The 24,715-nt window shown below is 42.7% G+C and overlaps 1 protein-coding gene across 9 annotated transcripts in view; it reads right to left on the bottom strand.

The window, feature by feature from the left end:
- The window catches only part of LOC144691723 (type 2 lactosamine alpha-2,3-sialyltransferase-like), a 127,758-nt gene that overhangs the window by 58,414 nt on the left and 44,629 nt on the right, over positions 1-24,715 (bottom strand). For 3 of the 9 annotated variants that reach the window (XM_078560116.1, XM_078560113.1, XM_078560119.1), the window contains exon 2: positions 24,234-24,290. The exons of 3 other annotated variants lie outside the window; for them this stretch is intronic. Coding sequence is in view for 3 of the 6 variants with exons in the window: in XM_078560118.1 (XP_078416244.1) it covers positions 2,597-2,705 (109 nt within the window). In the remaining 3 variants the exon portion in view is untranslated. Of the gene's footprint in view, positions 1-2,596; positions 2,723-24,233; positions 24,291-24,715 lie in introns of those variants that run through there. 3 more of the 9 variants (XM_078560111.1, XM_078560112.1, XM_078560118.1) reach the window with 2 other exon arrangements.

Raw genomic sequence — 24,715 nt, 5'->3', positions numbered from 1 at the left:
TAACAGGGCTAGACAGGGTAGATGCAAGAAGGATGTTCCTGATGGTGGGGGAGTCCAGAACCAGGGGTCACAGTCTGAGGATGTGGGGTAGACCATTTAGGACTGAGATGAGGAGAAATTTCTTCACCCAGAGAGCGGTGAGCCTGTGGAATTCGTTACCACAGAAAGTAGTTGAGACCAAAACATTGTATGTTTTCAAGAAGGAGTTAGATATAGCTCTTGGGGCGAAAGGGATCAAAAGGTATGAGGAGAAAGCGGGAGCAGGCTATTGAGTTGGATGATCAGCCATGATCATAATGAATGGTGGAGCAGGCCCGAATAGCCAAATGGCCTACTCCTGCTCCTAGTTTCTATGTTTCTATCAGTTTGTCCAACTCCTTCTGAAGTCCACTACCATAATACTACAATTCATTATATGGCCAAATATTGCATATTTACAAATATTTGAAATTGTAGTCCTTACATCCTAGACCATGCCAGATCGGAGCTAGATTACAGATGGAGGGATCGAGAAACTATCATAAAAGATGAGGAAATCTGGACATATTATACTCAACTTCACTTATGCCCAAAATTCCATGATGTTCCAGGCTATTAATTTGATTCAAGTACCGACTGTACATGTATCTGCTCTTGGGTAAATCTTAAGGTCAAATTACATACTATTTTCTGTTGAAGAAATTTTTCTGTAGCTTTGTAGGCTCCTCACTCCCACAAGAGTCAGAAAGGACTAGCGGGCAATGGCTGCTTTTCCACCCTAGATCTAAAACTTTTTCCTCTCATAAGACAAATATTTGCACGCATATGAAAGTCCGATAGTCCTAGCTGTCAAAATGCATTGTAGACATTGCTCAGGTGAGGCCGAGTAAACACTATTTATCATATAATGATTAGTACTGTTTAAGAGTCTTAAGTATTTTCAGGACATCTGATCTGAAGTAATTGACTAAAAGTTATGTGTTTTTATTACTTGATAGTCAATGAGTTTTGTCTATCTTTTGGGGGATTAAATTATTTGTAATTTTGTAAGGAAATTTTGAATCAGAGAGATTAATTATGTTACTTAATCTATGTGCTCAATTCTTATATTAACTTATTAAAATAAAAAGTGCAGGTTAGACAGCAAGATGGTGAGCAGTTGGGATTGGGGGATGCAAGAGAGGGTCTCATGGTCTTTGGTTGCACCAAGAGGGTGGTAATGAGATTTACAGCATTAGGTTGTGGTCCTGGTGTTTACTGCAGCGGAGGGCTTAGATTCTGGCAGCACTGAAGCGAGGATTCTGAGATTTGGCTGAATTGGGGACAGGATCCTACAGTTTTACAGTATATGCAGATAGCTTTGGGCTTTAGAAGTAGGAGAGCAACCCTTTGTTTGACAACACTGAATTGGAAGTCTTGGAATTTGGCAGTATTGTGGTGGGGAGTACATTACAGGTGTTACTTAGCCCACTCCTCCTCCAAAGATTATAGTCTCCAAAATAAAGGAACTGCTGTCAATATCCTCATGGCAAAGAATGTCAATGGTTACCTTATTATTTTCTTTTACACAAAGCATTCCTCATAACATTCCCCTCCTATTTAAGTATGGCATTCTTCAGTTAGCCTGAACCCAGGACCTATTCTGTAGTGAAGTGTTTTATGATAGCTAAGGGTTATACGTTTGACTGAATTTCTCTGCAGGGGAGAAATGGATTGTTTCCAATTTGGGTCTCAAAATAACTTATTAGTCAGAAGCACTTGAGCAAGAACCATTCTTTTATGAAGAGCAACAGCTTGACAGTATAATTCATGACTAGTCTGGTACAGGATCAAACTAAACTCAATTTCAGTTTTATTGTTCTGTGTTAAATCAACAGCTAATTATCAGAAACTACATAAGCGTCATCACCAGTGGAAAGATGCAGGTTAAATTATTCCCATTGCTCATTTACTGACAGCCCAAATGGCCATATTTGTGTTGGGCATCTGTCACCTCGTCTGGACTCAATAAAAACACAAAATGTAAATTTCTGTTAGCATGCACGTTACAAAGGAGCTAAATTCAACTGCAGTTATTACAGAGTTCAGGTATTCAGAACACCCAAATCTGAACTTTGAATTTTAGCAGAAACGCAAGTAGGGAAAAGGCTTTCCCAATTTGTCAGGTTTTTTTTTATATCTATGATAACAAACATAGATATAACAGTCACTTGCATCCATCTTCAAACTTAGTCCTTGGTTAAATTCTACCTATTGTTTCCATGCCCATTTTGCACCGTGTACCATTTTTATAGGCAGGCAAGGGTCACATTACGATACAAAAGTCCAGGGCAAGATTTTTAAAAAAGCTTGGCACCATTGCTTTCTTGTGGACTAAGGGTGCTTTGTCCAAGTCCCACAAGCAAACAGCAGGCTGCTCCTTCATCCGACTGTCCGCAACCAACACATTTACTTGACGGCAGCAGTCTGTTTTCTTACGTCCAACCTCATTGGTTTGCTTCCCACTCCCAATCGCTAAGAAAGGCTCATTTCCTTGGATCCATTACAAAAATCTATCACTCCATTGAATAACCCACATCCCTTTTTATTACCAAGACTTTTACAAAACACAACTCACTCTTGCTCTGCTCATCAGCAACACATACGGTGGAGGGTCTGGTTCCTGGCATAAAGTTTACTCTTAAAATTTCAATACTTCCTCCAGTGCACTGCGTGTGAATAGTCATCTGGAATTAATCCTTTAGTTATGCTGGTTCCTACGGTGTTAAACAGTGAAGGTCAAGATAACCAGTTATACAGCTTTGATGCAGAATGTGTATACCTAAACATAGGCACAATATCATTTTGCAAACTTGAGATTAGATTAACTCATTAAACAGTGTGACTTGCACAATTATAAATACATTCTTAATACATTATCTGTATCCAATGAAGGGCAGAGTAGATAACTGTTATGAACAAAAAATGCGCCTCTACATAGGCTTGCAAAGAAAACATACTTGAAACTATTATCCCAGTATCTGCCAGCTCTAAAAGTAAAACATTTGCTATCATTTGGGATGTTACTTTTCACTTGATAAATAGCTATCCCTTCTATTAGAATTATTGTACCTACCTAGCTGACACAGTATGCAATAAACAGAGCTAAGCGATCCCACAACCAATGGATCAGATCAAAGCGCTGCAGTCCTGCTACATCCAGTCGTGAATGGTGGTTGACAATTAAACAACGATCCAGAGGAGGCAGCTCCGCAAATGTTCCCATCCTCAACGATAGGAGGGCCCAGCACATCAGCGCAAAAGAGAAGGCTGGAGCATTTGCAACCATCTTCAGCCAGAAATGTCGAGTGGATGGTCCATCTCTTCCTCCTCCTGAGGTCCCCAGCATCACAGATGCCAGTCTTCAGCCAATTTCATTCACTCCACGTGACCTCAAGAAATGGTTGAAGGCAATGGATACTGCAAAGCCCGACAACATTCTGGCAGTGGTACCAAGGACTTGTTTTTTATTAATTCATGGGATGTGGGTGTTGCTGACTCGGCCAGCAATTATTACTCATCCCTAGTTGCCCTTGAGAAGGCGGTGGTGAGCTGCCTTCTTGAACCGCTGCAGCCCATGTGGTGTAGGTACACCCACAGTGCTGTTAGGAAGGGAGTTCCAGGATTTTGACCCAGTGACAGTGAAGGAACGGCGATATATTTCCAAGTCAGGAAGGTGAGTGGCTTGGTGGGGGAACTTCCAGGTGGTGGCATTCCCATGTGTCTGCTGCTCTCGTCCTTCTTGTGCTCCACAAATAGCTGTGCCCCTAGCCAAGCTGTTCCAGAACACTACAACACTGGCATTAACCTGACAATGTGGAAAATTGACCAGGTATGTCCTGTCAACAAAAAGCAGGACAAATCCAATCTGGCCAATTACCGCTCCATCAGTCAACTCTCAATCATCAAAGTGATGGAACGTGTTGTCGACAATGCTATTAAGTGGTACTTACTCAGCAATAACCTTCTCACTAACACTTAGTTTGGCTTCTGCCAGGGCCACTCAGCTCCTGACCTCATTACAGCTTTGGTCCAAACATGGACAAAAGAACTGAACTCCAGAGGTGAGGTGAGGATGACTGCTCTAGACCAACTGTGGCATCAAGGATCCCTAGCATAACTGAAGTCAATGGGAATCAGGGGAAAGGCTCCCACTTGTTGAAATCATACTACCACAAAGGAAAATGATGGTGGTTGTTGGAGGTCAATCACCTCAGTCCCAGGACATCGCTGCAGAAGTTCCTCAGGGTAGCGCCCTAGGCCTAACCATCTTCGGCTGCTTCACCAATGACCTTCCCTCTATCACAGGCTGGGACTTTCCAGCCTCGCCTGCCAAAAGGGTCTTCTGGTCCCGCTGAAAATCAATGGACTTTTGGCTGGCAAGCCACATCCCCAGCAGCGGGTCCCACCATGGCGGGACCAGAAAATCCCAGCCATAAGGTCAGAAGTGGGGATGTTCGCTGATGATTGTACAATGATCAGTAGCATTCGCGACTCTTGAAATACTGAAACAGTCTTTGTCCAGATGCAGCAAGGTCTGGACAACATCTGGCTTGAGCTGATAAGTGGCAAGTAATATTCGTACCACACAAGTGCCAGACAATGACCATCTCCAATGAGAGAATATCTAATCCTCTTCCCTTGACATTCAATGGCATTACCTTCGCTTCATCCCCAACTATCAGCATCTGGGGGGTTACCATTGGCCAGAAACTGAACTGGACTAGCCATATAAATACTATGGCTACAAGAGCAGGTCAGAGGCTGGGGATTCTGCAGCAAACAAGTCACCTCCTGACCCCCCAAATCCTGTCCACCATCTACAAGGCACAAGCCAGGAGTCTGACTGAATACTCTCCATTTTCTGGATGAGTGCAGCTCCAACAACACTCAAGAAGCTTAACACCATCCAGGACAAAGAAATCCACTGGATTGGCACCCCATCCACCACTTTAAACCACCACCTTAAACCTTTACTCCCTCTACCACCAATGCACAGTAGCACCAATGTGTACCACCTACAAGATAAATGCAGAAACTCATCAAGCTTCCTTCGCCAGCAGCTTCCTTTCTTTGGTTGGGGGGGAGACCGACAAACGTTCTGAAATCTACCTCTGAAAGATGCCACTCAACTTGGCAGGTTTACTCAAGGGTCATTCTTGTGTTGAACAGTATAAATATCGTGTGTTTTTCGTCCCTTGTGCTCGCCTACCCCAACTCCCGTGCTTTTTTAAGAATTATTTTCTAGTGGATGTTTAATGGCTACTCTGTATAAGAATATTAATTCATGTTCATGTGTCCGTTTTTGGACCATTGCAGGGTTAGTTAGCATTTTTGATGGACTACAGGTGCGACTCTCATCACCCCAAGAGGGTTGTGAAATCATTGATACTATTGGAGTGCATGGAAATGCGTAATTTGGTTATATTATGTGAGGCACTTCACATTCATTTGAGATGTGACCTCCTTGACTTCTTTGAGGAGGTAACTGTTTTGTTGTGTGGTGAGGGTCAATTCCAGGTTCTTTGGGGCTTGTCTATTCTCCCAAAGTAAGCTACTTGAGACTTATAGTTCCTTAAAACCATTATTCTTTATTTACAGCCACTATGTACATATTGGGGCCTCTACACGAGGTTGGAACCCCTCCTTCCAGATCTCTGTTAATCATGTGATCTGACATTATTACATCAGCATCATGTATGCTTCTGACGTTAACTCATTACTCTATATCTCCCCCAAGTCTTTATCCGTATTGTATTTACATCCTCCGACATCTCCCCGCGCAAAGTCTCAGACTTCTCAGGTTAGTCTCTGAGGTGCCTTGACCACTGATCTTGTTCTGATCTCCTTTTGAAGTTGAGGATATTCCATTCTCTTTCTTCTGTCACTGTGAATGATCTTTTCCTGAGATAGATACCTGACAGATACCTGTCGATGATCTTTTATCAGAAGTGGCAAAAGTCAGGAGGTATAACAGGTTTTAAGCAGATACAGGTACAGGGAGAGGAAGGAAGGGTTGATTAACAAAAGGGCAGATTTTTTTTATTCATTCATGTGATGCGGGCTTCCATGGCTGGGCCAGCATTTATTGCCCATCCGTAGATGCCCTTGAGAAGTAGGTAGTGAGCTGCCTTCTCGAACTGCTTCTACTACCCAGAAGAACAAGATGCATGGGAAACACCACAACCTGCAAGTTCCGCTCCAATCCACACAACCTCCTGACGAGAACTATATCGCCGTTCCAGCTGAGTCAAAATCTTGGAACTCCCTTCCTAATAGCACTGTGAATGTACCTACAGCGTATGGACTGCAAGGGTTCTAGAAGCTGGCTCACCATCACCTTCTCAAGGGCAATTATAGATAGGAAACAAATGCTGCTCGAGCCAGCAACACCCATATCCTGTGAACAAATAAATAAAAAGAATTAATCATCCAATGTTCATCTCAGAGTTCCACAGTGCTTAAACATTAGTTAGGAGCAATTAACTTAATTTTTGCACCCCTGACTTCAGAGCTGCATTGGGTGCAAAATGGAAAAAACTATTTTTAAACACATTACTGGCCAATCATCCAATGACATTGCAGATAGGAGGTTGAGACCAACAAAATACTGAGATCACGTAGGGATTTGGGGCTTGGGATAAGTGGACCTAAATGGGTGAAATGAGAAGAGGGCCAGAGAAGTGGACAAGGAGGTGAATTGGGGAGAAAGAGGATGGAGGATAGGGACAGTGGAAGAGGGTGGAAGACAGGGAGAGGGAACAAAAGCTGGGGGCAGCAAACTTTGTCAATAGGGGAGATAATGATATGTTGTAAAACATTAGGAAATACTTACAGTGAAATATTGCAATCTTTTGCCCTTGCAGAGTTAGTATCACATTTGAGGCAGAAGAGAGTTCAGGCATTTTGGTTGAGAGTTTTGCACCTAACATCATTTACGATAATAGGGCTTTTTTTTTAAAAAAGAAAAAGTATATACTTTACAGCATCCAACTTAGGCTCCACCAAGCTGCTTCTGGTGGGTTTTTGATCTGAAAGGTTGAAGGGCATTTCTTTTGCAGAATAAAAAGTCTGTGCCCTCTAGTGGCTGGAGGAGTACTTGCCTGCTATGGCACCAAATCTCTCATCACCACCAATGTGCAATAATAAAATTCACCACTGCTTAATTTATTTGAAATCCAGACAATGACCAAATAAACAAACAAACAAACAAACAATCTGTTATTTTGACTTGCGTTTCTTAATAAAACCTAAAATGCTAGAAATACTCGGCAGGTCTGGCAGCATCTGTGGAGAAAAGAGGCAAGCAATGGGGCTCTCACCACCAGATGGAGAGTCGGGGAGAGCCCCACATCACCTCCTTGGGGTAAGGCCCACCATATTAAATGCCAATCAGGCACTTAAGGGGCCAGCAGCAGACCAACCCTGGGTCAAGGACCCCGGGACAGAAATCCTGCCCCACCAATCGGAGGCCAGCAGCTGTCCACTGCAGGCAACCCCAGCAAGAGCAGTGGTAGCTGCCGGCAATACACCAGAGGCTGCGAATCAGCAACGGTCCCCCTCCAAGGTGAGGGAGAGGGATGGGCGTCGCAGGGTGGGTGGCTCTCACTGGGCAGCCCCACTTACCTTTGCCCAGTCCCTTGATCAAGTACAGAGTGCCATTGATCGAGGGATTTCCCCCCACCCATCCCAGTGGACATTAATTGTCCACTTCAGGGCCTCAGTTGGCATCAGGGCAGGAGGGCATTAAATTCCACCCAGAATTATCGTTTTAAGTCGATGACCTTTTGGCCAACTTTTTAATGTAGCTGACACTGTTAGCTGCTTGTGGGTCCTACCATGTCAATTTCGAATGGTAGAGGTAAACTGCCATCTGCAGAAACCCAGCACTTCAGGAGTAGTTGAAAAGGATACTGTGTCGCACATCTTCAGACCAACCAGCCATGGCTCCCCCTTTTGGGGAACCAGCTTCAGCTCTGAGATTCCATCTGTTCTGTTGACTGTGCATCAGATGGAGCCATTGTGGCACTGGAATTGCCTGACAATTATCAGTGGCTTAACTATGGGTTACAGGAGCCAAGTTGTAATGTTTTGGTTTGGACATCCCATGCATTAGTTAAAATCAAAATATTACGCCTATTTATTTCAACTGAACCACTCTTTATAAGATGAATAAAAGGGATACAGTCTAATTCAGGGTTTCCCAAACTGTGGGTCAGGACCCCCACTGGGGTCACGCGATGGGATCTTGGGGGCATTAATGGCTGCTGTGAAACTTGGATTGATTTCTGAGAATTGCTAGACCCCTTTAAATCCTCACTTTTTTTTTGTTGGTGGGTGTGGACTGTGGACTGGTTGCCTCTGCTGCAAAAGGACAGTGAATAGGCATGTGTTTGTTTTCTCATTTGGAAAAACCCTGCTGTTTCATCAACTTTTGTCACAAGGGAGATTTGAGGTTGGGGGGGGGGGGGGGAGGTGGGGCATGCTCAAGTCCTCCCCCCACTCAACAACTGAAGTTTCCCCCACCCCTTAGGTGGTCAAACCACCTAAATATTCACTCCGGGGTCTCATAAAGTCTGAGACATTAAAATGGAAAACATTTGGGAAGCACTAGTCTTATTAAAACATTTTTTGTGTGAAAACAGAGGGTCCGATTTTCCAAATGCACATTCCTGCACAGATGTAAAATTATGGAAAGCACACCCATGATGTTCTTAAAAAACGCTCCCAGTAGGCAGGACTCCACGTATTCAGAAAGTTGACTTTTAAATTCAAGCTAAGTGTCTATCATCAAGACTTTCCTCAGGGCTATGTATCCATAATTTTGGCAGAAGTTCAGTGGAAACCCCATTTATTCAGGTAAGCAGGGTTTCCATCAAAGGAGAAGTTCCATGGAAATACATCCCCAATGTTTTAAGATTTGGATTAGTGATGTTACAAGATTTAGCAACACATTGCTAAATAGCTACATAGCGGCCGTAAAAGTGGATAAATCCGCAGGCCCGGATGAGATGTATCCCAGGGTGCTGAGGGAGGCAAAGGAAGAGATATCAGGGGTCCTGGCAGTAATCTTCAAATCCTATCTGGCCATAGGTGAGGTGCTAGAGGACTGGAGCATTGCTAATGTTGTCCCATTATTAAAAAAGGGAGGAAGGGATAGACCAGGAAATTACAGGCCAGTCAGTCTAACCTCGGTGGTGGGAAAGTTACTAGAAAGAATTCTGAGGGACAGAATATATCTGCACTTGGAGAGACACGGATTAATCGGGGATAGTCAGCATGGACTTGTTAAGGGAAGGTTGTGTTTGACAAATTTGATTGAATTTTTTGAGGAGGTAACCAGTTGTGTTGATGAGGGTAATGCATTTGATGTGGTCTACATGGACTTTAGCAAGGCTTTTGATAAGGTCCCTCATGGCAGACTGGTCAAGAAAGTAAGAGCTCATGGGATCCAAGGCAAAGTGGCACCTTGGATCCAAAATTGGCTGAGAGGCAAGAAGCAGAGGGTGATGGTAGAGGGATATTTCTGTGACTGGAAGTCTGTTTCCAGTGGGGTTCCGCAGTGCTCAGTGCTGGGGTCCTTGCTGTTTGTGGTGTACATAAATGATCAAGAAGTTAGCGGATGACACAAAAATTGGTGGGGTAGTAAATAGTGAGGAGGATAGCAGTAACTGCAACAGGATATCAATGCACTGGTCAGGTGAGTAGAGCAGTGGCAAATGGAATTCAACCCGGAAAAATGTGAGGTAATGCCTCACAATTTTTTTGTAATTTCAGATTTTCAGCATCCGTAGTGTTTTGCTTTTATTTTAATGTTTCAGGTCATTGACCTTTCATTTGCTTTTGATTTACACAGCTCAGTATCACATTTTTCTTTAGGTACGTGCTCTAACCACTGAAATACAGTTACCACATTTTTCACACAGGAATTTCTCACAAACAACAATAAAAAGTTTGGCCAGTTAACTTAAATGTCTGATTTAAAAACATCAACCTAGGAAATGGGGAGGGCTAACAAGGCAAGGGATTACACTATGAATGGTAGGACCCTGGACGGTGCTAAAGATCAGAGGGAACAAAAACAGAAAATGCTGGAAAAATTCAGCAGGTCTAACAGCATCTGTGGAGTTAAAAAAACAGAGTTAACGTTTCGAGTCCTTATGACTCTTCTTCAGAGCTAAAGAGAAGTAAAAATGTAATGAAATCTATTCTGTTTAAGGGGGGGGTGGAGCAGGTGAAGCTGGATAGACGGCCAGTGATAGATGGAGGCAAAGGAGAGATTGCCAGACATGTCGTGGGCAAAAGGACGAAGGGGTGTTAACGATAGTGATACTGGCTAAAGGAGGTGCTGATGGTGGCATTAAGGTCAGAGAGCACAATGTGATAACGGCAGGACAAGGGTAAGCACTCTGGAAAGAACAACATGAACAAGTGACAGATGTCCCTTGTGGGGGTGGCATGGGTGGAGGGGATGGTGGTGGGAAAAACTATTGAAAATAGGATAAAAGGTGGGGATAAAACAATGAATAAAAATGAATTCAAATAGAAATAAAAATAAGTGGATAAGAAATAAAATTAAGATCAGAGGGACCTTGGTGTGCATATCCACAGATCCCTGAAGGTAGCAGGCCAGGTAGATAAGGTGGTTAAGAAGGTATATGGGATACTTGTATTCTATGCTTCGGCTAATAAAGGCAAGAGCAGGGAGGTTATGCTGGAACTGGTTAGGCCACTACTGGAGTACTGCGTGCAGTTCTGGTCGCCACATTATAAGAAGGATGTGATTGCACTGGAGAGGGTGCAGGGAAGATTTACCAGGATGCTGCCTGGACTGAAGGGTCTGAGCTATGAGGAAAGATTGGATAGGCTGGGGTTGTTTTCCTTGGAGCAACAAGGTTGAAAGGGGACCTGATGGAGGTGTATAAAATTGAGGGGCATAAATAGGGTGGATAGGAAGGCACTTTTTCCATTAGTAGAGGGGTCAATAACCAGGGGGCAAAGATTTAAGGTAAGAGATAGAAGGTTAAAGGGGGAGATGAGGAGAATTTTTTTTCACCCAGAGGGTGGTGGGAGTCTGGAACTCACTGCCTGAAAGGGTGGTTGAGTCAGAAACTCTCTTAACATTTAAGAAGTATTTAGATATTCACTTGTGTTGCCATAGCCTCCAGGGCTATGGGCCAAGCGCTGGAAAATGGGATTAGTGTAGTCAGATCTTTGTTGACTGGCGCGGACACGATGGGGCGAATGGCCTCCTATGTCTATGAGTCTACATTCACACACAATACACATTTCAGGTCATTGCGTTAAATTGAATATAATTTCTTTCTAGTTTCACACTTCACCACAGCTCATATCAGAATATCTTCATTCTACACGTTGGATATAAATACATTTAAACAAGTGAAAGTATCTAAACAACAGGTGACACATGTGTACCTTTCTCTCACCCCTCTGACCTGCAGCAAAATTCAGACTAGACTGAAGTCTCCTCTTTAAGCCAGCTGTAAGAATCTTCACAAAATGTCTGGAATGATTGTACTAGTTCCCAGTAGGCGTGCAATGCTCTTAACTCAGTGTTATTTAGCAAAAATTGGCAGTCTCACTCAGGCTAGACATAAAAGATTACTGGTGTGCATGAAAAATTCAAACTGCTGAAATATAACATATTCTCAGGCTATGCTTCAAAGGCAGCGTTGGGGCAGAGCAGGGGAATTTGTTTGATGGTTCACCTGGAAAAGCACCACTCCAAAGCACACACATTAAAATTGAGCCATTAAATTCTTTCAGATGTTTCTTCTTTGTTACAATTGGTGAATGTAACTATGCAGTTCTCGAGGAACTGGCTCTCTTATAGAAAATGTCGAAAGTGTGTACAAAACATCTTAATAGCATAGTTTGTTTTTAAAATGTGTAAGCACCAATTCCTGTAATTAATGGCTATTTTCAATATTTGTTGCCCATTTTGGGAAGGTTGCTCAACTACTCCTTACATATTAATCATCTGTTCACCAATCATTGTAAATATTATGCCTACATTTATTTAGTTACCGTAATTAGGAAATAGGCAACGTTTCAGGCCATTAGCAATGGGGAGATGGGGGTCTCCCAGCTACCTGGTGACAGAATTAAATATCATACAGCCATACAGCACACAACACTCATTCATGCTGATAATGTCAGCAGGCAATATAAACAAAATGATGTGCCCATTGACTGAGGACCCACTCACCTTGTCAATTCTAATTCATGGCTCCCACACATCATGCATGTGTCCCTCAGTATTTGATGATGGATGAGGACAAAGATTCTTCAGGAAGGTCGAGCACTCTGAGGGAGCAATGTCACGTGACTCACGTACAACCTCCGTCAGCTCAGGTACACATCTCAGGGGGGTCTCCAAAAAAGGTAGCTGGATTGTCACATGGTGAGCCACACATCACAAGTGGCCAGCAGCATTTACTGGAAACATACAGGACCCTTTACCTCTGCTCAGCTGGATATAGTTGCTGAATGTCGAGGTCATCGATGAAGAGTCTAAAGCAGCAATAGAAAATGTGTAATATTCTGTCAGCATTTCTAGAGGCACTGCACAAATTGGCGAGAGACTGGGGGAGTCCGTCTCCACCATGAGTGGCATGATATCTCAGACCTTTGAGCTAACATCCACCTCCTGGAAAGAATGGCCACCTGTACAGCAGGCAGATGAGTGCATGCTGACCCTGACCAATGCCCTACAGAGTCTGCCAGACTTAGTTGGATGGAGGAAAGCCTCACCTTGGCCTTTCAGCACCTCGCTGAAGTGCTGCAAAAAGCTCTCCAGTCTTGGCTAGCAGGGAACTGTGGGTGGGCCACGAGAGGGAAATTGGAACTCGACTCAAAGTGCTCCCAATCTTTCTTGCCCTGACACTCTCCCAAACTTCATCTCAGTCAGAGGTCCAAATGCTGCCTTCTGTCTTGCTGACAGGCTCTGTCCTTGCTCAGGTGTCACTGGAACTGTCTTTGGAGAGGCCCTCAAATGCTTCAAAACCCAGAAGATTTCAGCTACAGGCACCTGAATGTGGAGTTACATTGTAGGTCAAATCACAGCGGCTTCGATTTTCCTTTACTATGGGGCAGATGTTGCCTTTCGTCTCCTGTGTCAACGAAGAACAAGTTGTCACCTGCCTTTTTAGACGCAAGACCACCATTTGTCTGCTACTGCAGCCTCACATTCCCCAGAAACTCCTCCACCTCGGCAACATTATTGTGTTAGCTCCAGTTTTTTTTGTCCTTTGAGCCACTTGCGGCATTGTTTGTGGTGTCCAGAAAGCTAATCATTTGCCTGTATACCGTATGTTTGGGGTATTGCCTCCTACAGGCTGAAGCGGTGCACCTATCCCCTCTATTCTCTGGAGAGGCAGGTGGAGGAGACTGCTTCCGCTTTTGCTGCTGCTGCTTCTCATCGGAGGCACAAGGTGGAGCTGCAAAGCGGCTCCCATGCTGTTGAGAAGGCTGACCGCAAGTGCAGAACAAAGGCAAAAAAGAATTCCAATGTAACGGAAATGACCTCCAAAGTTTTGGAAATCATTTCCAAAGTAGTGAAAGCACACTTCAAACAAGTCCTGTGAGCAAAAGCCTTTCATCTGTGCAAAGAAGCTGCTATCAAATCTCTATATGTAAAGGTTTTCTAACCTGAAAATTGTTCAGCCCCATCAATCTCCACTGTCCACTCTCCTTGTTCAACCTGGTCGATTCCAGGAAGCCCAGAAAGCCCATGTGCTGGCAGCTAAAGCCAGAATCCATAGCTCAAGATGCAGCCAATTGGTTTTTAACATATATTAATAACAGACTCTATATCATGAGGTCTTCCACCGGTTGACAACAGGCTCCAGTTAAATGCAATGGTCTGCATGTTCAGAGCTTTGATGTTTTAACCCCCTTCATGCACTGACACCCGCCTAATCTGGCAGGTTAAAAATCCCCCCCCAAACACTTATTTCCCAATTGATGGAACTAATTCAAGCAACTAAAGATATGTTTTTATTAAATGGTATTGCTTGATTTTTACCATTTTAGGATCACATCTTAAGCGTCCATCCATTTTCTGTGAAAATAAGTCTGTCCAATATTTTTAGTAACTTTACAGTGACTATCTGGCAATGAACGTTCCAGCAAGGACAACATTGACTGTCGACTAAATGGAGAATACCAGCCGTATTCATGAACTAATTAACTAGCCTTAAATGAAAATACCTTCCATCTAACAACAAGTAGTTTAGATATCCTTTGTTTATCACATCATATGAATCATACAAAAAGTATTTTGGTGTGATTATTCCAACCAATCTATAATTTTGTTTTGACACAAATGGACTGAAAATCTTGTTGGATCCATTGATTACTCCACCCAAATTTCTGACATGCTTGCCAGAAACACAAATTCATAGAATCTATCTTTATCGAAAAATCAATTGCATTTATACAGTATCTTTTATGACTTCAGTCCCAAAACACTTTACAGACAGTGAAGTAATTTTTAAATTTGTAGTCAGTGTTTTTATATGTTTGTGTTCCTCTAAAAAATGTATATTTTGGATAAGGTCATAAAATTAGAGAAAACAAAGTATTATCCATTAGCGCCCCGATGGCAGAATATTGACTGGTAGCACACGGTGTTAGGCTATTGAGATAAATCAAGCAGTGCACCGGGTAGGGTTGCCAACTCTGATTGGTGGTATTCTTTGTGATTTGACCACATGATGTCTACAAATATCACTGCATTTACATTATAAAAGATGGGTCACCTATGGTTGAGTATCTTTGCTCATGGTTTTGCACCACAGCTGTGAGTCAAGAGCAGATGAAGGAGAGAAAATGATAGGTGGGTAAAAGAAGAAACCAAAGGGATGGGAAGGATTCACAGACAGGACATGAGTGGTGGTGGGATCTTCCACCGGTAACGAGAGTAACTCACTAAAGTTGCAAAAACTAGTAATATTGATAACACTCAGACTCCTCTCATAACCAACGGTCCATATATAATTGGTGCAGCACCCTGATAAATTATATGTAACAAGCAGTAATCCTGTAACCTACTGATATTCATCCTGTAGTAACAGACAGAATTCCCCTGCGCTGCACAAAGTGCCCATTCATTGCCATTTTTAAAATAGACTCCATCTCATTTCCTATTTCTTTAGCGTCTGGTTTGGTCTAACAGTCGAATAATTTAGAACTGGGAGCCTCAGTCAGAACCCATTCACATTCGGTCTTCACACATCAAAACCAACCAGCACAGACCACCTAAACTGGGAGATCACAAAATGAGCTGTGGACTTGGTGTTTCCACCACTTCTCACACAGCACACTGTCCTAAAGCTTAGCTCTGTACCAACACTTCTAAATAACTCCCTGGATTCAGATTCTATGAAAGGAGAGTTTTCATTGAATGATTGAATTGAAACTATAGTATAAGAAGAGTTCATACAATGTTAACCCCATTGACTCACAGACCCTTTTATATTCCCTTTTTAAATACTTACCTCATTCACTTTTAAATGATATTCTAGTCTCTGCTTTAATAGCCACTTCTAGAGAAGTGGTATAAAGCTTTCCTCTCTCAATCTTGTCTCCCCAAGCTCCCCATACCCAGTCTCCCTCTCAACTTGACCCCCATACCCAGTGTCTCCACAAACTTCTCTTATATGAAGATCAAAAACTTAGGTTTTAGTTTCACTCACTTTCCCACACCCCCCCATCCAAATGTTGTCCAATCGCAGAATCACATCTAATGTTGAACTAACAGGATGCTGCCATAAAAAAGACATTCTACTTATCATACAAATGAGTAATGTGGTATATGAATTTCCGTGCCAGTGTTATGCTGAGTATGTAGACCGTTCACCCCTAAGGCTGGTGGATCGTATCAAACAGCATGTCCTAGCCGCTGTTCGCAATGGGCAAGATACAGACCGTACCAACCAGCCATGTTTGCAAAACTCAAAACACAGTGTCCAACATTAGATGTGATTCTGCGATTGGACAACATTAGCTAAATAATCCCCAGTGTGCAAAGAATTGCACTGACAACCAATTTAAGATTTCCAGTCAAGTTCACAATGTAGTGCATTTGCATGTACTAAAAGCTACATATGTTAATACACAGGGCCCTGTTCTTTGCAGACAGAAAGAACATGTACACACATTGCACCTGTTTCAACTAAACAAAATAAATGACAGCATTTCACTGATTCATTCCTCAGTGCAATGCCTTTACCAGGGTTAAGCTGCTGGTTTATATTTCAAACAATGCTTGGCAGTTAACTGTCAGTCACCATCAACTGCTGCATTCTCCACAGCAACACTTCTACCAGAGTCCACTCACCAACCACTGTCTTCCCACACAGTATAAATTTGTTGTTTCCCTTACATTGGTATTCTTGTGAATTGTCCCGACGAGTGCAAGACAAAAAGCTTCAACAAAAAAATCTCTTTTTTTTCAACAATACTCATTTTCTTCCCATAAGACACACCAAATCCTTCAAAATTAGCATCTCCATCACCATTAAACATAGCGCCGGGCTGCAAGTTGCACCAAGTGTTAGTCATGGTGTCGTTAGTCACTTGGCTACACACATGCACAGCAGCCCAGCTGGCGTCACTCACAGAAAATTCTTTCTGGAATCCTATCCCTAGACCTCAGTTCATAGCACTAAGCATACGCCTCATAAATTTGTCTCTATACTGAGGTTTCATGGAACTTAAGATTCCTAAGTCAACTGGCTGCATCGGTGATGTTACATATAGGGGTAAATATATGCCATACAAGTTTTTCACAAGTTCAGCATCAGGGTGCGCTGAGCAATTGTCAAGCAACAACAATATCTTACAATTTTCATCAAACTCAACTGACTCACAATGAATGTGAGCCTCAGGAATAAAGCACATCTTAGGCCAGCCCAAACAAATTTGCCTGGTTATCCATTCTCTCTTGTTAAGTGAACTGGAAATATTCTTATCCCCTTGAAACATCTTGGATGCTGGCTTTTTCTGATACACATCAGCTTACACTTGTGTGTCTCAGCCACAATAGTTCAAATCAAGCAGAGTAAGCCTATCCTTTGCATTGTATACAGATGTTGGTGCCTTCTCATCAGCTGTTGCTAAGGTTTCCCTTGGTATGTAACCTAAAATAGGAATGTTTCATAGGCATTATAGATTTGTTCAGCAGAAAGGTTTTCATCAGCAAGTAGCATGGCGAACTTATCTATGTAATTTTGAGCTGTTTCATGATCTGAGGCTACATACACTTTTAATTCTCTTATTCCATGACGCCTTTTAAATTTGGCTAACCAGCCTGAAGTGTAGTCACTTGGAGTTGAAATATTCAGTTCACCGTGGAAAATCTTGGCTTGTTTAATCAACAGCAGCCCAGACATTGCCATCCTGCCACCACTCCTCTGTCGGATTCACTCCATTATCACTCTGGCTAAATCTTCACTATTAGGTTTATGCATAATTTTTTTGTTTTATTAGTTTTTTTCTGAATGTCACTTTCACCATAAAAATTCAGGGCCTGGTCTGTTTCCTTAAATTATAAATGGTGGAAGTAATATTGATGAAGGTCATTTCCCATCTGGATAGGGGAAATCCATGCCATGGAGATTGCCAAGTCTTCGTGAGCAGATATCTTTGAGGCCAGGGTAAACTCTGTTCACCCCAAAGTTCAACACAAGATTTAGAATAGAATGCACACAACTTCTGTGACAGAAACTGAGAGACTGTAAAAGTCACCTCCAGTCAAAATTTGAATCATGAACTGCTGTATTACATAGCTGGATGAAATGTAGAAATACATGAAACTAAAACACAGATATATATCATTTGGCCCAATCAACCATGTCAACATTTACCATCCATGCAGACAAATAGTTCTCATCAGATCTACCCAGTTCTACCCAGATCTACCTATATCCCTTCAAATTCCATTCGCTTAACCACCTATCCAAACGAATTGTGATCACTGAAATAGCAAGGGTGAGAAAGAGTGGTGGTTTTAATGGGGGACAAAGGCGTCAAAAAATGGATATAAGGGTGTGGTCAAACAGATCAGTAGCTGCAGAGATATTGTGGTAAATGGAAGGCCAAAGGCTAGACAGTAGGCATTTGTAACCGATTTGGGAGAGATGCTTTCTTTCACAGGGAAGACATAAAAACATGTAGGATTGGATAAAGGGAAGGGAAAGGTAGGAGGAGAATGAATGACAAAAGGAAGAGATCAGAGATGGCCTTATCATTGATTGACATGATGGGAGTAGCGAAGCCACATGAGATAGTTAGGTCAAGGGGTGACCATGATCATAGGTTAGGGAGTTTAAATAGCAAAAGAAATTAAGCAATGAAAAGAGGGCAGTGAACTCAGAAGAGGGAGAATGAAGGAAGTTGAAATCACCAAGGAGGAGAAGTCTCACAGTGCAGAGACTGAGAGCAAAAAGCAGTGAAGGTACCTTGATGAGCAAGTATTTATAGTACCTGAGTAGGCAGTAGAGGACAAGGATTTCAAATGAGAGGCAAGGGGGTCGGAACAAAGTCAGGTGCTCAAAAGAAGGATACATATTATTGATCCAGACCTTGGTGTGCAGGGGGCTTTCAAAGCTTGTGGATGATACGAAGCTTGGGAGTGTTGTGAACTGCAAGGAGGACGGTGTGGAACTTCAAGAGGACATAGATAAGTTGGTGGAGTGGGCAGATAAAGTTCAATGCGTAGAGTGTGAGGTGATGCATTTTGGTAGGAAGAACATGGACAGACAATATAAAATAAAGTGTGAAATTTTGAAGGGGGTTCAGGAGCAGAAAGACCTGGGTATATATGTGCATAGATCATTGAAGATGGCAGGACAGGTGGAGGGAGCAGTTAATAAAACATATAGTATCCTGGGCTTTATTAAGGAATGGGCAGGCAGGTAAGCTGTGAGGTAGTAATAAAAGCCACTCCACCAGCACAATGGTCTGAATGGGGAAAGCGATAGAAGCTACAATCAAGCAGGGAGGCACTCTCATGTCTCAGCCAGGTTTCTGCCAAGGCCACAATGATGATGTGATTCACATCGAGCACATAGATGGTGAGGGCTTTATTCATAAGTGAACAGACATTCTAGAGTGAGATGCAGAGAGGGGATGGATAACAGAACTGTTGCAAAGTCCACAGGGTCAGTACTGGGAAGGGTGAGTTGATGAGGAAGAGATTGATTGGCAAAATTAGCTCCCAGCAAAAGGTTTGTAGTAGAGTTGCCCAGGGCTCGGTATTGGGACCCTTGCTTTTCCTGAAACATATTATTGATCCAGACCTTGGTGTGCAGGGGACAATTTCAAAGCTTGTGGATGATACGAAGCTTGGGAGTGTTGTGAACTGCAAGGACGGCGGTGTGGAACTTCAAGAGGACATAGACAAGTTGGTGGAGTGGGCAGATAAAGTTCAGTGCGCAGAAGTGTAAGGTGATGCATTTTGGTAGGAAGAACATGGACTGGCAGTATAAAATATTTTGAAGGGGGTGCAGGAACAGAAAAACTTGGGTGCATATGTGCATAGATCATTGAAGATGGCAGGACAGGTGGAGGGAGCAGTTAATAAAACATATAGTATCCTGGGCTTTATTAATAGGGGTATAAAGTACAAGAGCAGGGAAGTTATGCTGAATTTGTATAAGTTAGACCTCAGCTGGAATATTGTGTACAGTTCTGGGCACCATATTATAGGAAGGATGTGAAGGCATTGGACAGGGTACAGAGGAGATTCATGAGAATAATTCCCGGAATAAAGAAATGTAGCTATGAGGATAGATTGGAGAGGATGGGACTGTTCTCCTTGGAGAGAAGGAGGCCGACAGGAGATTTAATAGAGATGTTCAAAATCATCAGGGGGCTGGACAGGGTAGATAGGGAGATGCTGTTCCCACTCGTAAAAGGATCAAGAACAAGATGGCACAGATTTAAAATGATTTGCAAAAGAAGCAAGTGTGACGTGAGAAAAAACTTCTTCACACAAGTGGTTCGGGTCTGGAGTGCACTGCCTGGAAGTGTGGTGGAGGCAGGCTCAATCAAAGCATTCAAGAGGACATTAGATGATTATTTGAATAGAAACAATGTACAAGGGTACGGGGAAAGACAGGGCAATGGCACTAGGTCATAATGCTCCTTTGGAGAGTCAGTGCAGACATGATGGGCCGAATGGCATCCCTCTGTGCCATTAAGATTCTGTGATACTGTGATTAGAAAGGAAAGTCATCAATAAAGTAGGATGGGGCATTTGGGTTGCTGCTTAGGAGGAGGTAGTGTTGAGTATCTTGATGGGCCCTTTGGAACAGTATTAGTATTATTACTGTATTCTTTGCCATCATTTTTATTTTGATCTCATTTTACACAAATTTAACCATTAGCTTTAGTTTTAGCAATAGGATCTATTATTTGCCTTTCAAACTGGACAGGGAATTGGTTGCAAAACATCATACAATGAGGCTAAATGTTCAAACTATGGCACGCTATCTGATTCAAATTGCACACAAGGTTGCAAATCTCAATTCCAGAAGAGACGGTTTCTGTTGTGACTGAGTTAATAGGGTTGGGAGCAATCAGAAACAGTGACATAATCTTACATAAATATTTCCTGTTGGAATAATTTTTTAAATCTCAGACAGAAGTTGCTTAATCGCTGGACAGCCAGGTGGTGAAGAATACTACTGGAGCAAATAAACATTACAAGCATACACCTCCTAACTCAACCACCCCACAGTTTAAATAAGTGAGCAATAATCTGCTCACTGACGCTCAGTTTGGGTTCCGCCAGGGCCTTTTGTCTCCTGACCTCATTACAGCCTCGGTCCAAACATGGACAAAAATGCTGAACACAAGAGGGGAGGTGAGAGTGGCCGGCCTTGACATATAGGCAATATTTGACCGAGTGTGGCATCAAGGAGCTCTAACAAAACTGATGTCAATGGAAATCGGGGGAAAACTCTCCACTGGTTGGAATCATGAGACGTGTGCATCGCTGGCCAGAATTTATTGCCTATCCCTAATTGCTTTTGAGAAGGTGGCAGATGGAGGTGAATCATCTCAGCTCCAGGGCATTGCTGCAGGAGTTCCTCAGGGAGTGTCCTTGGCACAACCATCTTCACCTGCTCCATCAATGATCTTCCCTCCATCGTAAGGTCAGGAGTGGGGATGTTCGCTGATCAATGCACAATGTTCAACACCATTCATGTTTTCTCAGATACTGAAGTAGTCTGTGTCCATATGCAGCAAGTCCTGGCAACACTCAGGCTTGGGCTGATAAGTGGCAAGCAACAAGTGTGCCACACAAGTGCCAGGTAATGACCATCCCTAACAAGAGAGAATCTAATCATCTCCCCTTGATATTCAATGGCAATACCATCGCTGAATACCCCATTATCAACATTCTGGGGGCTTACCATTGACCAGAAACTGACTGGGCCAGCCAAATAAATACTGTGGCTACAAGTGTAAATCAGAGGCTGGGATCTCTGTAGCGAGTGAGTCACCTCCTGACTCTCCAAAGCCTGTCCAACATCTACAAGGCACAAATCAGGAGTGTGATGGAATTTTCTCCACTTGCCTGGATGAGTGCAGCTTCAACACCACTCAAAAAGCTTGACACCAACCAGAACCATGCAGCCCGCTTGATTGGCACCCCATACACCACCTTAAACATTCATTCCCATCAATGTACAGAGGCAGCAATGTGTACCATCTACAAGACGCATGTAGCAATTCATCAAGGCTCCTTCGACAGCACCTTCCAAACCTGCTTGAAGGGCAAATGCAGCAGATGCATAGGAATACCACATCTGCAAGTTCTCCATCAAGCCATACTCTATCCTGACTTGGAGCTATATCGCCGTTCTTTCACTGTTGCTGGGTTAAAATCCTGGAACTCCCTTTCTAACAGCACTGTGGCTGAACCTACACCAGACGGACTGCTGTGGTTTAAGAATTCAGCTCACCACCACCTTCACAAGGGCAATTAAGGATGGGCAATAAATGCTGACCTAGCCAGCAACACCCACATCCCGTGAAAGAATAAATAAAAAGTGTCTCTTTATATGTGCTCAAGTAAAACTCCAGTTAATGTCCACTGCTTGCATATAACTAAACACAATTAGGTCCCATCGAGGAGACGGGAAGAAATAAATAAATATAGATATATAATATATTCATATCAGCCTGACTACTTTATAAAATTATTATTTTTATTTTAAAAATGGACAAGGCTTTACCCTGACTAGCCATGACTCATATCAGAGGAATTTCTAACCTTCAGACAAACAGCAGAGACACATTATCTCTAAAAAAGCACAAATGCACACCCCCAACCCTACACACCCAGGACTTCACAAAGACTCTTTATATTTCTAAAGAGGAATTCTAGCTTCTGGAGACAGTATGTCTGCAGAGGACAAAAGGGACCTGGACTCCGCTATTAAATGTCAAAATTCCAGACCTGGGAAAATATATCCTTCGACCAAGACCCATGGGAGCTATGTCACAAGGCCTCCCCCAAGCTGCTAGAACCTGTAATATTGCTGTGTGGAACTGAACCCAGACAGCCATTTTATCATCGAATAGGTAGCAGCAGAAAGAGCTCTGTTCAGGTGAAGTGCCTGGCCCCCATCTACACTGTGAACATTGGAACTTCTGTACCTGTGCCTTCAAGGCTAATTCATCTCTACATGACTTGTCCCATCATGGAAGTACTCATTTCTGGAAAGTCTGACCCCACAACAGTTCAGCCTGCTAACCTTTGAAGGAATATGCCACTGGACTTTTGTTTCTGGACTCTGGACTCACATGAAACCATAGCTCTTATTTTTTATCATGGTCTTGCCCTGTACCCCTTTCTTTCCCTTATCCCTCTTTTATTGTATGAGTCCAAAAAGGGGTGGACATTGCAGCACCACTTTCCCATGTTTTTGCGTGTAGAATAAACTAACCCTCTTATTTTACCTTGTCTCGAGTTTGGGGTTATTAATAGAGGGTTGGATAACTCCAAAACTGAAAGGTTGAGGAAAATACACCGCCACTTATGAAGGGTGAAATCAAAAATACTCTTCTGTTTATGGATGGGTAGTGAGAGGAGAAATCAGGGCTGTTTAAATCAATCCCCCTCTGGTCCGAAACAGAAATTAGGAGCTCAAGTCTGGGAAAACCCAATTTGAATTTGACCAGAGTCTAAAATTTTAAAACGAGCCTGAATTGGATATGGAAACAAACCATTTGGAAGCCAAAGAGGGAAAATTTGGTGGCTGGAACTAATTTTAAGACAAGTAACCTACTACAGGAAATTTCTTGCCCCAACACGAACAAAATGGCAACATTCAATGCCGAAGTGTTTGCTCAATAAGAGAATCTAAGCGGATAAAGTTTGGAGACCCTTAGCATGGATCAATTGAAAGCTGTAGCTGGGGAGATGCAGTTCAAATTGCCCAGCAAAATCAAAAGAAAGGAAGTAATCCTGACGTTGGTAGAACGTCTAGGCCTGACTTTATCAGTAGAGCAGTCAGGTGAAGAGCTCAATCATGACTCCGAGTCCCCTCCCCTAGCCGATTTTGAGCTGGAAAAGCTTAAATTGGAGCCAGAGTTTCAGGAAAGGGAAAGAGAAAAAGGGGGAAGAGAAAGCAAGGGACAAGAAAAGGAAAGTGAATTCCAGCTCCAAAAATTGGAAAATGGAGCTAGCAGCTCAAAGGGGGAGAGAGAGAGAGAGAGAGAGAGAGAGAGCAGGCAACTAGCTGCAGCAAGGGAAAATCTCTCTCTACCCGGCAGCATTCCCTATTTTTAACCCAGAACCACTATTTGAGGCCCTCAAATATTGGCTTTAAAAAAAAATCAGAACTGTCAGGGCGCATAATATGCATGCTCATATATCTTAGTTATGACAGCCAATATTATTAGTTATAACATTTTCGGAAGAATACACAGGATGCATATTTACAGCAATTCTGAAGTTTTCATTTAATGGGAAAATAGCAATATTGCTGGACACAAGAGTAATTGCCATTACAAACCATCTGAACTTAAACTTTGGAGGGGGAATAGAATAACTAACAGAAACAAAACGTTCCCCCATGCAATTTTTAAACGATACATCCAAAAATAAACAAACTTTTGGCTATATTTAGTCCTGATTGAGTTGAGCTTAAAACCCGCATAAAGTACATACTCACAGAAACGCCTCCAATTGAAAACACTGATGAAACAGTTGCAACAGGAACATAAGAAGCCTAGGAAGAAAAGAAAGTATGCTGTTTCAACCTAACAGGAATGCACAAGTACAAAACCAAATACTGCAGATGCTGGAAATCCAAAAATAAAAATAGAAAATACTGGAAATGTTCAGCAAGTCCGGCAGCATCAGTGGAGAGAGAAACAGAGAAAGAAAGAGAGAGACAGACAGAAAGACAAATCAAGTACAGAGATAGGGGTAGGGGGAGCACAAAAGGGAAGAGTGCAAAATTTTGCAGCAAGCTCACTGTACTCTGCACTGTACTGTATTCATTTCAACCAAGTTTGGAGCTATTGGCTTGGTGGCATCTTTCTCTGACTGACACAAAGAGAGAGAGAGTTGCCTTTTCAACCTCACAAAAGCCTTTGACTCTGGCAACTGAAGACTTATGGAGTACATTCCTCAAATTTAACTGCCCTCAGG

This window comes from Cetorhinus maximus, chromosome 16, assembly GCF_964194155.1.
Source record: "Cetorhinus maximus chromosome 16, sCetMax3.hap1.1, whole genome shotgun sequence".
NCBI classification, from domain to species: Eukaryota; Metazoa; Chordata; class Chondrichthyes; order Lamniformes; family Cetorhinidae; genus Cetorhinus; species Cetorhinus maximus.
Note: the sequence above shows the minus strand (reverse complement) of the source record. Positions and strands in the feature narration are given on the sequence as shown.